The 16,212-nt window shown below is 44.8% G+C and overlaps 1 protein-coding gene across 1 annotated transcript in view; it reads left to right on the top strand.

Annotated features, from left to right (window-relative positions):
• SLC2A12 (solute carrier family 2 member 12) overlaps nucleotides 1-15,537 on the top strand; it is a 53,944-nt gene extending 38,407 nt beyond the window's left edge. Inside the window, exons 4-5 of the mRNA XM_004422339.3 lie at nucleotides 3,061-3,193; nucleotides 15,298-15,537. Of these exons, the coding sequence (XP_004422396.1) occupies nucleotides 3,061-3,193; nucleotides 15,298-15,475 (311 nt within the window). The 3' untranslated portion in view covers nucleotides 15,476-15,537. The remainder of the gene's footprint in view (nucleotides 1-3,060; nucleotides 3,194-15,297) is intronic.
• The last annotated feature ends 675 nt before the right edge of the window (nucleotides 15,538-16,212 follow it).

Raw genomic sequence — 16,212 nt, 5'->3', positions numbered from 1 at the left:
GACCTCTAAAAGATCAGACACTTAAAAACTATAACCACAGTATCATTATTACACCTAAAAATTGTAGTCCCTTGGAATCAAATATCCAGTCTGTGTTCATAGTCTTCCAGTTGTCTTATAATTATTTTTCATACTTTGAATCATGATCCAAATACGTAATTTACAACGGATTGATATGTGCCTTATAATTTGTAGGTTTCATGTCTATTTCTCCCCCTCCTCCCCACGATACCTTTTTAATGAAGAAACTGGGTTGTTTGTTCCAGAGTTCTCCCCCAGCAGGATTTTGCTGAGTGAGGTTGTATCAGGTGACCTCTGTTCCTGTGTTTCCTGCAAACTGCTACTTAGATCCAGAGGCTTGAGGGACTTGGATTTTCTGGTTAGTTTGTTACAAATTCCTTCACGGGTGCTGTCCTGTGTCCTGCCATCTGAGGTGCATCCCGTCTCTCATCTCCCACTTTGTCCTGTTGGCTCCCTCGGAGGGTCATTGCCCAGATCCGCTGTTTCCACTCTGCTGTTCCTTCTACATTTGTATCAGCAAAACTCCTCTAAGGAGAAATTTCTTCTCATTCGTTATTTGCCTGTCCTAAAGTATGAATCATTTAAGAAAGGGAAGATAAATGCTTGAAAATTTCTCTTTATTTTCTAGCTTTCAAAATAATGAGGTGGTTCCCAGTATCCTCCAAAATCGACCAATGACTTGAGTTTTCTTTCTTTCCTTTTTTTATATATATAATATATAAATATGAAATAACATTAATACATAAATTTTCAAAAGCTGATGTATACTCCAAAAAAGTGTATATTTATATACAGTACTTCTGAATCTTGTCAACCACTTTTTTTTAAATACATCTACTTTTGGAAATACTAACTTTTGGAGTTATCAATTAAGCATGGTTTGGGTTTTTACATAAAATTTTCAAATGTTTATGTCCCACAGCTCTCCTACTCCGATCACACGCATAGACCTGTGCCCTCCACCTTCACACACACACACACTCTTATCTGCGGTTTGGTGTGGAGAAGGGGAAATATAAAAGAAAGAATGGAAATGATGAGGGATGAGAATGACACAAACCTCTGGAAGGATGGCTAAGGTACAGGATGAGCTGATGCAGATTCAGAGGTCCTCCTGCACGGGAGTTTAGAACAGGTGTTAGGAAAGCGTATTCACTTTTAAAAAAAACCTGGAATGATCTAAAACCTGTAGCTGGCCTTTCATTGGACTAAGTTTGAAATTCTATACTTATTTTCAAAAATCAGTTTTCCAAGTAAAAGACATAAGAGTTCTGCTTGGCAGCTGGCCCTGGGACGTCAAGTTTTTTCGTGCAGTTTCAGCTGTATCAATAAAAGCGGAGTATCCAGAGGACAAACCCACTCTGCATGATCAGGACACAGCTGCAGTATTGTGCTCGGCTCTGGGAAAAATATTTTAAGAGGATTGTTTCAATATTTTAAGAGAGTTGCAGTGGGTCCACCTCCCCAAGGGAGGGCTGTCTGGATGGCACGGGCACGTGACCTGTGGTCTGTGAAGGACAGTGCGAGTTCAGGATATTAGACTCAGAAAAAAGAGGCTCCAGGAGGAGACGGAGGAGATGCAGATACCCGCACCGCTGTCATGAAGAGGGGAGCGGAGAGCTGATCCGGGGGACCTGCAGGTCCTGAAGGGTGGACGTGGGCTTAGGAGTCAGTCAGGAATACCTTTCTAGCAGGCAGAGCTGGCTCACAGTGCAGCGAGAGTCTTTGCAAAGTGGTGAGCTCCCTGTCACTGAAAGTGCTCACACAGAGCAAGGGACAAGTCTGATGTTATGACTTTTTCGGGTTTTTTCACTGTTTGTATTCTGGTTTTATGCCCCAGAGAGGGAAGAAGGGCCAGTTCTACAAGCACTATATTAAGCACTCACTTGGGCAAAACCCTGTGCCAGCAGCACGAGAAGCCCTGAGGGATGGGACTCTAGTTAACTTGCCAGCAGAGCCACACTGCTGTTTCTGCTTCCTGTTTCTCCCCCATCAGCAGGACCGACTGACAAGTGGTTGACATGCTTAGATCCTCCCACCCTGCATTCACCAAACTGCCTCCCTGCAGAACTGCTCTGCCAGTTCTCCTGACAGAGCCATCGTGATCTGTGGCTGCAGCTGTGAAGGGCTGTGTGCGCTGGTGCAGTCTGCAGTTGGTCTGAGCCTGTGTGCAAAAAGAGCCAGCTTCCTCCTCGTGACTGTCTGCCACCCTGGACTTTGTGCTGCTGAGCCAGGGGGCACACAATGCGAATGGCAGGCTCCAGTGCACGGGAGGCCATTTATCACCAGTTAATGGACCTTGACCTTGGTCAGTAACCACAAAGGGACGGTACCTTTGGCTGGAAGTGGTCAGAGGAAAAACTAGGCTGGCGGTGAGATCCATCAATAAGGATCCTGCTTCTTGCGGATGCATCTTAACAAGTTAACGCCTTTCCTTAGAACCATTATCACTTTTTTTCTCTGAACCCAGGAGGAAGCATTACAAATACACTGCCGGCTACTAAATGATGAAATATTGCTAACGTGAAATGATTGATTCAAATCAGAGTAAAGAAGGGTGAGCTCATTCCAAGAAAAGTCCATCTGCATAAATATGTCTTTAAGAATGTCCACCAGACAGAAACCACACTGCTGCAGCGGTGGCTCCTGAGAGAGGAATTGTGGAAGGAGAGGAGAGAGAGGAGATGTTTTACCTTCTGCTTCTATGTTTCCGTGCCGTTTGAGGTTCTCTTTTTGCAATGAGCCTGTGTACTGCCATTTTGAAAAAGAAAGCACGCTCACCAAGAAGATGCCATTGGGTTTAAATTGTGTAGTTACAAGACTGCTGTTTACTTTACCAGAGAAAGCTGGTGTAGTCGGTAAAAATGAAACCTTCAGAGGCTGGCTGTATTTTTAATTTGTGATTGCTATTTCTCTGGATCCTACTGGAGTGTTTGAAAATACGTGTGTTTTTATATACACTCTAAGCATCTGCTGTCCACAAATGGGATCAAAGCGACCCTTAGCACGTTTCTAATCAATTTCTTCTGCCCTTTACAGACCGCATTGGCCTGCCATGGGTGTGCTTTTTCTATACAGTCATGAGTCTGGCTTCCCTGGCCTTCGTTGTTGTGTTTATACCACAGACAAAGGGATGCTCTTTGGAACAAATATCGACTGAGCTGGCAAAAGCGTAAGTACCCTGTGCGTTGCTCTCTGAACAACACTCTGCTCAGAAATGCAGCTTTTATATACAAGTAAATAATAATAATAATATGTGAAATTATTTTAGGACTCTCCCTTTGGTGTGAAACCATATCTCAAAGCATAATTCCAGTTTCTCTGCTATGTGTTTAATTTGGGTGACCAGCTAAGGAATTAGTATAACCAGGGCTTTCTAACAAGTGAAGCTTCCAAAGCTCTGTGCAGTGATGATCTAAGAAGCCCTCCCGTCTCCCCACCTGCCCCACACAGGAGGGGTGTCGGAAGGTCCTAGAATGTCATGCTCACTAGATCCACGGGCTTTGGCTCTTCCCTCTCCACCACACGTGCAGGTCTCTTTAAGTCCTGAACACTTCTTAAGGTTGAGATCACCAGGAAAACTCTTGAATTTAAATGTCTACAATTATTCTGAATATGGCATAAAGTCAGTTTAATAAAGAGTTTCTTATATGACTAGGCATTTAGGAAACTGGTTAAATAAGTTTCACATGGAGAGACTGCGTAAACAATCTAACCTAGAAGTGGGCCATAGAACACTCCCTCTTTCTTTCAGTAGAGAGAAATGAAATTTTTTTTTTTTTTGGATATGAGAGAATGATTTCTTGTTATAATGAACCAGAAATACAAGATTCCACAGAAATTGGAACAGTTGACCCAATATGGTTGAACTTAATTAAAACTTCAAGGGGAATAAGAAAAGGGTCAAAGAAAGCCAATGACCGGAGAAGCCCCAGACTGGTTTGGGGTCAACATAAGGATAATAGCGTTTCAGCACGGGTATTTTCTGACTCCTCCCAGCAGGTTACCTGCCGTCATTCTCCCATCCGTTTCTCCTTTGAAGCATCTGCCAAACCAAATGGCTTATTCCTCTCCACCGCAGGTGTAAGTCAACCCCGTAGTACCCCTTTCGATGTGATGCAAAGACAAGCAGCAGGTTAAAATGCACAGCTCTAACCACTAACACTGCGGCCTGGGCGAGGAGGCGATGCACCGGGCCGGGAATGAAGGGGAACTGGTTACTCTTCCTAAGATTAAATCGCTACACTTGACAATGTAGGGACACTTGTTCTTGGGTTTTAATATAATGGGAGGAAACTACATATTTACACCTTGTGGCTTTCTTCTAAAAATACTTGCAATACGCCAGAAAGAGACGTATGATTGTACAGAAATTGTGGGCATATTGATTCTTCCCCTTTTATCTGAAAGAAAAATAAACCTGATTAGATGAATTGATGGTAGGAATATGTGTACATATATATTTATATAGACTAACCTGTTAATGCTGGTTTATTAGGGTGTATAGTGAGTAGGACTGTGGAAAATTTTCACTTTGTAATTCATACGCTTTTAAATTGTTTACATTTTAAGAATATTTCACTTCAGAAAGCAGAAAAACTTTTCTCTTAATTTAAGACATACGTTAAATATAAAACTGTAGAGCTAATTTTTGATACAGATAAGGCCCTGTTTTTAAAAAATAAATTGAAAATGAAAATTATTCATTTACAAAGAGAAAGATAATTGTCAGGAAGGCTGGCTCTACCCTTGGCCTGACCAGAGCATTGCCTCGCTCTGCAAGTTGAAGTCAAATGTCTGGATTTCTTGGTGAGCACAGAATCGAAACAAGACTGTTAATTACAAATATACTTTTCAAATAATTAATAGCCTCAGACCTTGATAACTCAATGCATTCGTCTGTAAACTGGAAGCAATTCTGGCAGATTCAGGCCTTTTCCAGAATTGAGATGCCAGGACACCGACGACTTCCAGATTTCTTGGTCATCCTTCATTTCTCATCCTTCCCTATAGCTGGTTTCACATCAGTCACCCATCTAGGCATAACAAACCATCCGGAAAAGTAGTGGCTTAAAATAACGATTTACTATTTCCCATGATTCTCTGGTTTGGCGGGGTGGCACTTCTGCTCCTTTCACCTGGACTCGCTCATGTGGCACCGTCGGCAGGAGGATCAGCTGGACTGGAAGGTCCCAGACAGCCTCACTCACCTGGGTGGCAGTAGGTGCTGGCTGACCCTATGTCACTCCCCCCACTTTCTATCTTCAGCGCGAGTCCCTGGGCCAGCCCAGATGCAAGTGGTGTAGAAATGACTTACTCTCTTGATGGGACGAAGGACAAAGAATTTTCTTACCACATTTCGTCTACCACACCTACTCTTTCTTGAAATTCTCTTTTAGTTCCTATGAGACAGTCTTCTTCCCTGGCTCCCCTCCTCCCTCACTGACTCTTATCTCCTTACTTCTGTTCCTACACTATAGGATCTTGGAAGCTTTAGCCCTACATCCTTATGCCTTAAGGGCCAACCCAAACCGTCTTCAAAGCCTGAGTCACCTTGGCTCTAGTTAGCATTCCTTTCTCCTGGATTCTCAATATTTTCAGTCCCATTGTCTTCTATGTTGCCTTAGCTAAAACTCCTGTGATGTTACCTCCTCAACTAGGTTGTAAAGTTTTGGTTTCCGAGAATGGTCTCTGCCCATTATCTTTCTTCTTCTTTTTTTTTTTTTTTTTTTTGTGAGGAAGATCAGCCCTGAGCTAACATCCATGCTAATCCTCCTCTTTTTTGCTGAGGAAGACGGGCTCTGAGCTAACATCTATTGCCAATCCTCCTCCTTTTTTTTTTTTTTTTCCCCAAAGCCCCAGTAGATAGTTGTATGTCATAGTTGCACATCCTTCTAGTTGCTGTATGTGGGACGTGGCCTCAGCATGGCCGGAGAAGCGGTGCGTTGGTGCGCGCCCGGGATCCAAACCCGGGCCGCCAGTATCGGAGCGTGAGTACTTAGCCGCTAAGCTACGGGCTGGCCCGCCCCCATTATCTTTCTTATGTAACCTCTACAGTGCCTAGCTTAATATTAATTCCTAGCAGGCAATTAAAAAGTATTCACTGTTCAATTTGATAACTTGTGGACAAGGCCAATGCTGAATTCATGGTGTGTGGAGATTAGATACGAGGATGGAAACTCCACATCCTACATCATAGAAAACAACATAAACCACACAGGTTAGGATCCGTGAGCCATAGGGTGTGATTTAATCTGTGGTCTAAGACAGTCTGTCCGATGGAAGGAGGAAGAGGATATGTTCAGATGAGTGAGACACACTGGCTCTACCACACCACTCCCCTCTCCACCACGTCGGATATTACTTATTCGACGACTCTTGGTTGACCATCTACTATGGACCAGGCACTGTACTAGGAGAGAATCAAAGATATAGGAGACAGAGGATCCATAGCTTCCTCACTTTAGGAGACAGACAAGAAAACACTGTGTTGACCAGCACAGAGGAAAGTCACAGATATTGGAGGATTTCATCTATAAAAGCTTCCTGAAAGAGATGAATCCAAAGCTGAATCTTGAAGGAGTTATCTGGGCAAAAAGGAATGGGTGGGAAATAGAGGAGGGGGTCACACGCAGAGGTCAGGATATCCATTGGAGTGGCATGAAGAGGACAGGTTCTGAGTTGGGGAGGAGAGATGAGCCCAGAACCAAGGGCACAGAGCAGTCGGGAAGGGTCTTGTCGGTCTTGGTAAAGAATTTGGATTTCATCCTGAAGGCAGAGCTCGGGGGCGTGTTTAAAACAACAGAGCTGGGAATTAAAGTGACCAGATTTTTGAAGGAGCACTCAGGCAAAATATGGAAACTGGAAATGAGGGGATGAGGGGACCTAGAAGGAGTCTGTGGGAGGAAGCAAGCAGGAAACCACGGGGCTGGAGGGGGTGCAGGGAGCTAGACTGGGAGCTAGCTTGGAGCTGGACTGGCAGACAGTTGAGGGAACTGGGATCTCTCTCTAGCTGAGAGCGCTAACCCAGTCCACAGTGGAGACATTCATCCACGTGAGAGCCGGAGGAGGAGAAGCAGGCCGGGGGCTGGGGAGGCCGGAGTCTGGGGGGTCTAGGACAACACTGAGTTCAGTTTGTACAGACTGCATATGAGGCGCCATTGGGACATGCAATGGAAGGGAGGGAAGGCAGGTGAACCCCGGGACCTGGAGTAGAGCGGAAAAGTCCATGTCAGAGATACTCTGGTCCTCCGGGAACCCATAGGTACAGAGGTGTGTAAGCAGGGACAGATGCACGTTTTGTGGAACCTAAGGTTTGAGGGTCCTGCTTAAGAAAAATAATACAAATTATGAATGCAAAATCAGGCCCGACTCTGTGGGTCCTGGAAGGGGCTGTGCAGGTGAGGAGCCCTGGGGCTGAAATTTCCTTGGCTGTATGGAAATCCACCTTGGGTGTACGCACTTTGAGCTACCCATCTACTAGCTGGGGGAGCAAAATTCCTTCAAAAATGAAAGTTGTTAAAATTCTTGTGAGCAATGCTAACTGAAAAATAGAGGCAGGGAGAAAGTCATAATGAATTAATTGCAGGACGCTAAGGGCCTCCTTTGTTATCATTCCTTATTGCTCTCTAGTCTAACTTGAAATCAGAATGTTCTGTATGCATTAAGGTTAAGAAACTTTTAGATCTATTTTTCATATGGGGCTGTCAGAAAGTATCAAGTTGCAAACCAAATGAAAATTTGAAGACAAAACTTAAGAAAAGCCAACCTTTCCACCTAGTGGACCTCCAGAATAAGACATTCCCTAAGAACGCATGATTTGGGTATCTACAGCTCAACAAAACGTATTCATTCAGAATTTCGGGGTGGGGAAGGAATCTGTTTAAATTAGTAAAACTCTGAATTATGAACTGTTTTTGAAAGAATCACATTTCTGTTACTTTTGAGTCATGCAATTATTCAACCTAAATCCAGACTCTCTCCAAGAAAGTTATAAATTGCAAATTAGGAGATCCAGAGGCCGAAAACTACACGAGGTGGGGGGAGAGAGGTGGGTGGGACCGTCTCTCTCCAGACAGATAAAGACACGGGTGCAGTGGGTGATGAAAGATGAGGTAGCAACACCATTCTGCATTTTAAACTCATGTATAGCAGCAGCCACAGTATCTACCAGGGGGTATGTTGTGGGGAACCCAGTTCTGAGGGCAGAAAGGAAACAAAGTTTGCTTTCAGAGAACTTCACTCCTGTTGAGGCAACTCTGGAGAGCCTGGTCTTGTCTCAGCTTGAAGCAGCAGGCTGGCAAAGGCATTTAAAAGGAAAATGTAAGCAGCCTGCATTGTGTGAATTGACCAAAATATGTATGAAGTGTGTGTGTTAAACAAGGGTCCCTGGAGGGAAATGTCTGAGACAAAAATAAAAATAAAATAAAATACATAATGGCATTGAAAAGTTCTCAAACTAGTTAAGTAAATGGGGGGTGACGGAAAGCCCCGGAACTTGCCAGGACACAGGAGCTGAAGTGACTTGAAGACTGAGGAAGGACACTGCTGGGTTAAGGGAGTCTTTAGACGTTTAGGAGTGAATGAAACAATGAAGCAGCTTTTGTCACCAGGGAAACAGATGGTCCTGAGGTATATACCCCATGATTTTCTAAGGAGTAAGAGGAAACTATTTATAATGTCCAATTCCCTTCAATGCTGATACTTCACCCATTGTTACCCTTCTCCTTTCTCATATTTGGAGTTGGGTTCTTTCATTTCTATTTCTACAAGGCTGAGAAAACAAATATTCTTCCAAGCTGGTTAAGTTTTTTATAAACTAGACTGTGACTCAGCTGAGAGGTCAGAAAAGATTTCAGCAATAATGTAATTTGAAAGGATTTTATTTTGAACTTCTGCCTTTCCAGCTACAAACCCCAAATGGGACATTTGCCATAGTTGCTGCTTCAGCTGTGACTTTTATTCTTTTCCCCAGTTGAAGTGGAAACAAATAGAGAAATCCAACAAGGTCATGTTTTGTCAACATTTTAGTTCTCAGGCTTAGATTATTTTTCACTTTTCACAGTTAACTTTATGTGGCCGTGCCTTCATTCATTCATCCAGATTCATTTCTTCAACAACAGGACTAGTCAGGGAGCAAAATGCCCTGAGAATGACAACGTGCTGATAAGATAGTAAATGATAGGGTGGGGGCTACTTTTGATTGAGGTTATTCTGAGAGGTAACATTTAAGATAAAATCTGGGTGACAATAAAGTCCAACCATGCAAAGATGGGGGAAAGAGAATTCAGGCCAAGAGAACAGCTAGTGCAAAGGCTGAATCAGAAATGCGCTTGACCTGTTCCAGGAACGGGAAGAGGTCCAGGAGGCTGCGATCTGAGATTCCGTTAGAAAGTCCACAGACGAGTGTGCAGGGCTTTGCAGGCTGAGGGAATGGGGATTTCATTCCAAGTGCAATGGGAAGCTACTCAAGTATTTAAAGCAGGGGAGTGACATGATCCGATTTACATTTTAAGGCATGCCAAGCGAGAGTCTGCAGTCACCCAGTTGAACGTGGCTGAGAAAGCACACCAGCACAGCGTTGGGTCTCATTTTAAATCATGACCATGACCCTCCACGCTGCCTGGCAATCACACGTGTCCCTAGTCCATTAACCGCCTCTCTCCAGACAATGCTCCGTACCACCTTCTCTCTCTGGAAACCTCCCCACCTCCTTGGCCCTCCTCACTCCTGCTGATGGCCTAGCTTCTGACTTCATGGAGAAAATGGACACAATCAGAGGGGAACTTCCACAACCTCCAACATGGACCCACACATCGGTATTTGTAACCAAATGCACCGCCATCCCTTTGGGTTCTATTAACTCCATCACTCCTGCGTGAGGGCAGCTACTTCACATCCTCCCCTTTCCCTTCTCCAGGACATTCTCCAACAACTCTCCCTGTACTCACTTGCACCATCCATATTTTACCTCTCTCCTGGATCTCTACTTCTCAGCAGCATACAAACCATGATTTTTTTCCCCATCTTAAAAAAAAAGTCTTTGATTCCATTTTCCTCTCTAGCTTTTGTTCTGTTTCTCTGCTACCGTTTATAGCAAAGTTCACTGTCCTCAATTTCTCTCTTCCATTCTCTCCTGAACCTGCTCCAATAAGACTTTTATGGCCACCACTCTACTGAAACTGCTCTTTTGAACATCCCTGTCTCCTCCACGTTGCTACGCCCAGTGACCAACCCTCATTCCTCAGCTTAAAGGCTAGCTTAGTGACTACCCCAGCATTTGGCTGACTGAGTGGGCCCTCCTTCCTGAAATACTTCCTTTTCTGCCTTCAGGGACCCTCTTCCTGGTGGTCTCCTACTAGTCACTCCTCCTCAGCATCCTCTGCCAGTTCCATCCTATCTTCCTACTTTCTATCTTAAAGTTTTCATGCCCTAGGGCTTAGTCCTCTGGCCACTTCTCTATCCTCCTCACTGGCTTGTTGATCTCAAACAAAGTTATGGCCTTGATGTAACTGAACTCAAGGGGTTTGTCTCTTGGTGAGTGCAGAGCTGAAAAGCAGAACCAAGGCCGAAGTAAGTGAAGAAAAAGTTTATTGTTTGCACAAGCAATGGAGAACACCAGGGATAGCTCCCAAAGCAGTGTCTCCCCAAGCCTAGTGCTGGTGGAGACCTTATACACTAGAGTGCAGAGGATATGTTACAACTGTGTAACAACTGGGCCCAATCATGGTGCATGTGCAAGCCATTACATAACGATGTCAAGGTACCATTACACAATGAGTTCAATGCAACATGCCATTACATGATGAGTTCAATGTAACATGCCACTTCATGACAAGGTCAAGGAACATGTCATTACATAACAGGTTCAATGCAATATGCCATTCCATAACGAGTTCAAGGAACATGTTATTATATAACGGGTCCATGGTAACTTTTGGACGCTTGGGGCTGGAGCAGTTTGCAGGGGTCTTGCAGCAAACATGTAGGTTTCACTGTAAGATGGCAACATTTGCAAGAATGGGGACATTAACTTTTGAAAACCAGAACATTTAGTTTCTCCTTATCTGGAAAACATTGGACAGCCCATGTTAGTTTGTGATCAGATTCTCAGTAACCCTTTCCTTGCCTGGTTCTCGGTCACATTTATACCATCGTTATGCCACTGGCTCCGAAATTTCCATCCCCAGCTTTGATATCTCTGCTGAATTCAAGGCTTGTCTGTTTGCTCTACACGTCTTTTCAAATGTCTCACAGATATCTCAGACTTGCATGTTCTATACTGAACCCTGACGCTGCCCAAACCTACTCTACCCGCAGTCCTTTCCCCCTAGTTGATGTCAGCTTTATCCTGCATGCCCTCGCCACACTGTGGAGTCTTCCCTGACCCTTTTTCTCTTACACTCCACCTTCAATCTATCAGAAAATGGTGTTGGCTCTTATTTCAACATATCCAAAGCCTGACCACCATCACTGTTACCCCCTGATCTGAGTCCTCAGGGTCTCTCTCCTTTTTATTGTCATAGCCACCTGCTTGGTCCTTATTTCACCCTCTGTCCCCTCCAGTCTTCTCTCGACACAGCAGCCAGGGATCCCGTTAAACGAGATCAAGCCACTCCTTTGCTCAAATCCTCTGGCGGCTCTCATCTCAGAGTAAAAGCCTTTCCATGGGCCACACAGCCCCACATACCCCACTAGTCTCGCCTCTTCCTCTCATCGGCCACGCTGGCCTTGTGGCTGCATCCGCAACACACCAGGCACGTGCAAGACTCAGGCTCTTTGCATTTGTTCCTTCCGTCTAGAGTTCTCTTTCCCCAGGTATCCACTTGTCTCCCTGCTTTACCTCCTTCAGACTTTCCCGTCACCCTCTTTAAAATCACAGTCGTGTCCCCAACTCTGCATCCACTTTCCTGCTTCAACTTTTCCAAAGCTGGTGCTGTCTGTATTTTACTTGGTTTATTGTCTGTCTGCTCTCGCTCCATTTAAATTCCTCAAGGACAGGGAGTTTTGTATATTGTGTTCCCTGTTGTTTCCCAGAATCTGGAATAATTCCTTAGCATATAATTGAAGCTCATTATTGAATGAATGAATGAATTGAATATAGGAATAAGGCAATGAAGTAGTCAGGACGATACCTAAATTTTTAGCTTGAGAAATGGCATGGATGGTAAGACTGGGAAGCCTGAAGGACGACTAGGTTTCAGGGCTGGGGAGATTGCAGAGTTCTGTTTTAGATGTATTAATTTTGAGATGTCCTTTAGACATCAGAGAGATACATTATTATTCGGCAGCTGGACATGTACGTCTGAAATTCTGAAGACAGAGGGCTGGGGTCAGATTTGGGAGGCCATTAGCTTGTAAGTGGTATCTAAGCTATGGAACCAGATGAGATCACCTAGTCAGAGAGCAGAGACAAGGGCCTGAGGTCCAGGACAGAGCCCGAGACAACGCCAACATTTAGAGACCAAGCAGAGGAAAGAGAGCGTCAAAAAGAGCTGAAAGGAGCCAGCAGTGAGGTGGGGGAGCCAGGAGGAGGTGGCACTGAAACTAGAAGAAGCATCTAGGAGGTGGGACTGGACGATGGCGGATGCTGCCGAGGCCAACACAAAGAGGGAGGTGACCACAGGCTTGTCAGGCACAGACAGTGTAGTGAGAGGACCGAAGGTGACTGACGAGGTTTGAGGGGAAAGTGGAAGTTCGTCAAGAACCGGCTACGGTCCACTCTTTCAGGTTTCGCTCTGAAGGGGAGCAGGCGGGATGGTCGTACCCTAGACTGTGGCCACCAATCGCTGCTGCACTCTCAGCATCCCCCTCAGCCCGGGACCACTCTTCCTCGAGTACCCGCACTCAACACTTCAGCCACACCAGGACCTGGAATCCATGGAGCAGCCACCCCGTGTCCTCACTTACCTGCTTAGATTCCATGGACCACCACCTCCCTCCACCCTGTCCCTCTCCCGCCATCATTCAGGCAAAACTTCACTGTGATAGAACCATGTTACTCAGCTTATGTTATCCCTGCCTCTGAGGAGCTGAACACAACTCAAGAAAACACACAACTATGCTGACAGGGCTAGTTTTAAATTTATGAACACGGATCTCAAGGCCTGCCAAAATGTTCTGCATTTCCCTGGTGGTAACTCTCCTGCTCTCCAAGATGATTACCTCACACCCCACACTCCCCTCAAGCCTCCAGCACTCCTTCCCACTTCCTTGCCCTCTGCTGATGACCTTGCTTTTTTAGTTCACTGAGAAAACAGAAACAGAGAGACCACCCCATCCTCCACACCTTCTGCTAACCTACCTACATCTATGCCCACAGGCTCTGTCTTGTCGCAAAGGCCATTTCTTCCGTTTGTGCGCTGTGTACGGCATCAATTTCCCCCTTCTATGGGATTATCATTGTGCGCCACCCCCACACACGCAGCTGCAGTGTTTCCCATTGCAAACAAAATACCTCCCTAGACCTCAAATTCCTCCAGGTACTGACCTGTTTGCTGCCCCTACTTTTCGGTTCTAGAATGCTCTATGTTTGCTGTCTCCATGTCCTCGCCTTCCAGTCTTTCTGAAGTAACTCCACTCAAGCGCTCTTTCCCATTTTCTTACTCCGAAGGCCACTATGACTTTCAAGTTATCACACCTCAGGGTTAGCCCTCAGTCCCGTATCACTGGACTTCCCAGCAGCACTTGCCCAGTTCCTCATGCTCCTCATCTTCAAACATGTTTTTTCACTTGTCTTCTGGAATATCACCCTACCCTGGTTTCCCTCCTCCCTCAGAGTCACGCCGTGGTCTCCTTGGCTTCCTCTTCCTCCTCCTCCACTCCTTTAATACAGTAGTGCCCAGGACTCAGTCCTTAAGACTCTCCTCTGCCTACACTCACTTCTTCGATCATGCTCATCTTTACAAGCCATCTGTAAGTTGATGATCCCAAATGTGCATCACCAGGCTGTGACCTTTACCTGACTTTCCAATTCCAGATCTAACTGCCCACTTAGCATGTTCTGTTGGAACGTCTAATAGGCCTCTGTAGCCTACACACAACTGTTGATCCCCAGTTCCATGCACTCACACACACACACACACACATTCCTCCACAAGCCTCCTGCTGGGGGCCGGGGGAGGGGGCTCCTCAGGCCAGAAGCTTAGGCTTCATCCACGCTATCCTACACCCCACATCTACACTATCAGTCAGTCTTACTGGCTCTGTTAACAAAACATACCATGAATCTGACACTTTCCACAGTACCATGCTCAATCCAAGCCACTCTCTCTCACCTGGACTATACTAAGCTCCACACTGGTCTTCCAGCTCCCGCCCTCTACAGTCTATCCTCCACACAGCAGTAGAGGGATCTTTTAAAAACTGTCATTCCGCAGCTCAAAACCCTATGGCTCAAACGACATTTCAAACAAAATGCGAACTTCTTACTATGGCTGCTACCCACCCCCCAACTTCATCTCTGCCATTCACGTCCTCACCGTGCTCTGGCCACACTGGCCTCTCTGTAAACACTTTACCTGCCATTCTTCACACTTCATTCCAATTTCTGATCACAGTCACCTCTTGAGAGATGCCCGTAGTATGACAGTCGCTCCCAACTTTGTCCCTCTTTTCCTTTCCTGTTACTTTCCTCATTAGCACTTTATGTGAAACTATATGCTTCTTTGCTGGTCTCCTCTATGAAAACGGAACCTCCCTGAAAGCAGGCCTCTTCATCCAGAGTGTCAGGCACGCTTCAGCCACTCAAGTAACTGGTTCAATTACAGGAAAACATATTTGAAAGGGAGGGAGGTTCACAGGTGGCCTTCTCTTGTTTTAAAATAAATGTTAAGATATTAGAGCATGTTTTTATGCTGATGGGAAGAATCCTCTAGAAAAGAATTTGTTAATGCAGGAACAAGGGAATAATGTGGAAGGTAGACAATGTCGACATAAATATAGGCATATTGGTAGAGTTTGAGAAATGAAAAAAATGAAATACGATCTGGGACGTTATCTCTGTTAGTTCCACATAATACCATCCTTGGACTCCTTCCCTGCAGACAGGAGTGACATGGCTGTGTCAGACACCCACCTTACCCTTTGCGAGAGACTGACCAAAGTTCTGTGGTATACTGAATTTGACGATACATCGAAGCTTGGCAATAGAAACGTCTTTTTTGCATAGCTGAAACATTAAATCCCCAGGGTGATTTAAAAAATGGTAACCTGCACATTTTCTTTCAAGTACTGTAAACTAAGAATGATATTTTCTAATGCTTCTTTCTCTTTCAGGAACTATGTGAAAAACAACATTTGTTTTATGAGTCATCAGCAAGAGGAATTAGTGCCAAAACAGCTTCAAAAAAGAAAACCCCAGGAACAGCTCTCAGAGTGTAAAAAACTGTGTGACGGGGGACAACCAGGGCAGCTGTCTCCAGAGACCCAATGGCCTCAGAACCTCGCAGGTTGATGGAGTACAAGACCACGTCATAGGAGGGCGTCTCCAACCACTCCTGCATTTTCTCTGCAGTGTAATGGAGCTAGTTTTAAAGAAATCCTGAAATTATAAAGATAATCTTTAATTTCCACCCCCCCCAAAGGAACCACAAAAGGTAGATGAGGTACAAGCTTTCGAGTGATCTCTTTCTTACTCTGAGCAGCATACGAGCTCAAAAAAATACCTGCTGGTTCAGTATTTTCCACCTTTTTCACAGAGCAGCCTTTGAAAGACTATGACTAGTGATGCGATGAACTTTGACCTTAAGGTATATGCGTATAGAGGTAGGCTCCAGCTTTATTATTCAGACACAGAAGGGTTCTGAACACGAGCTCATCAGCTTTTGCCCACTAAGACACTCCTTGCACTGGGTCTCGTGTAGATAAGAACAGGACACAATGTGGACGATCGCACACATATTCCAGGTTAGGACAGGGTCCTGGCTGGGTTCTTAGTGAGAACTCATTACAGTTCAACAAGTATGAAAACTACACAGCTTCTTTCATGAATTATGAACTACAATGTAATGCAAAATATCCTACTTTTATGAATTTCATGTTAGTCTTATAAAATATTAATTCTGCAACAGCTGAGAAAAATAAGTATTTTCCCATCCATTTTTAAAAATATGAATAGAAAGGACATTCCTGGGACCATATTTATTTAGAAATAGCTGTTAGTAAAACATTAAAAAAGGAGTCAGGCCAGTA

This window comes from Ceratotherium simum, chromosome 19, assembly GCF_057802395.1.
Source record: "Ceratotherium simum simum isolate JZ-2026a chromosome 19, ASM5780239v1, whole genome shotgun sequence".
Taxonomy (NCBI): Eukaryota; Metazoa; Chordata; class Mammalia; order Perissodactyla; family Rhinocerotidae; genus Ceratotherium; species Ceratotherium simum.
The sequence above is the reverse complement of the archived record's forward strand: the minus strand, read 5'-3'. Positions and strand labels throughout refer to the sequence as shown.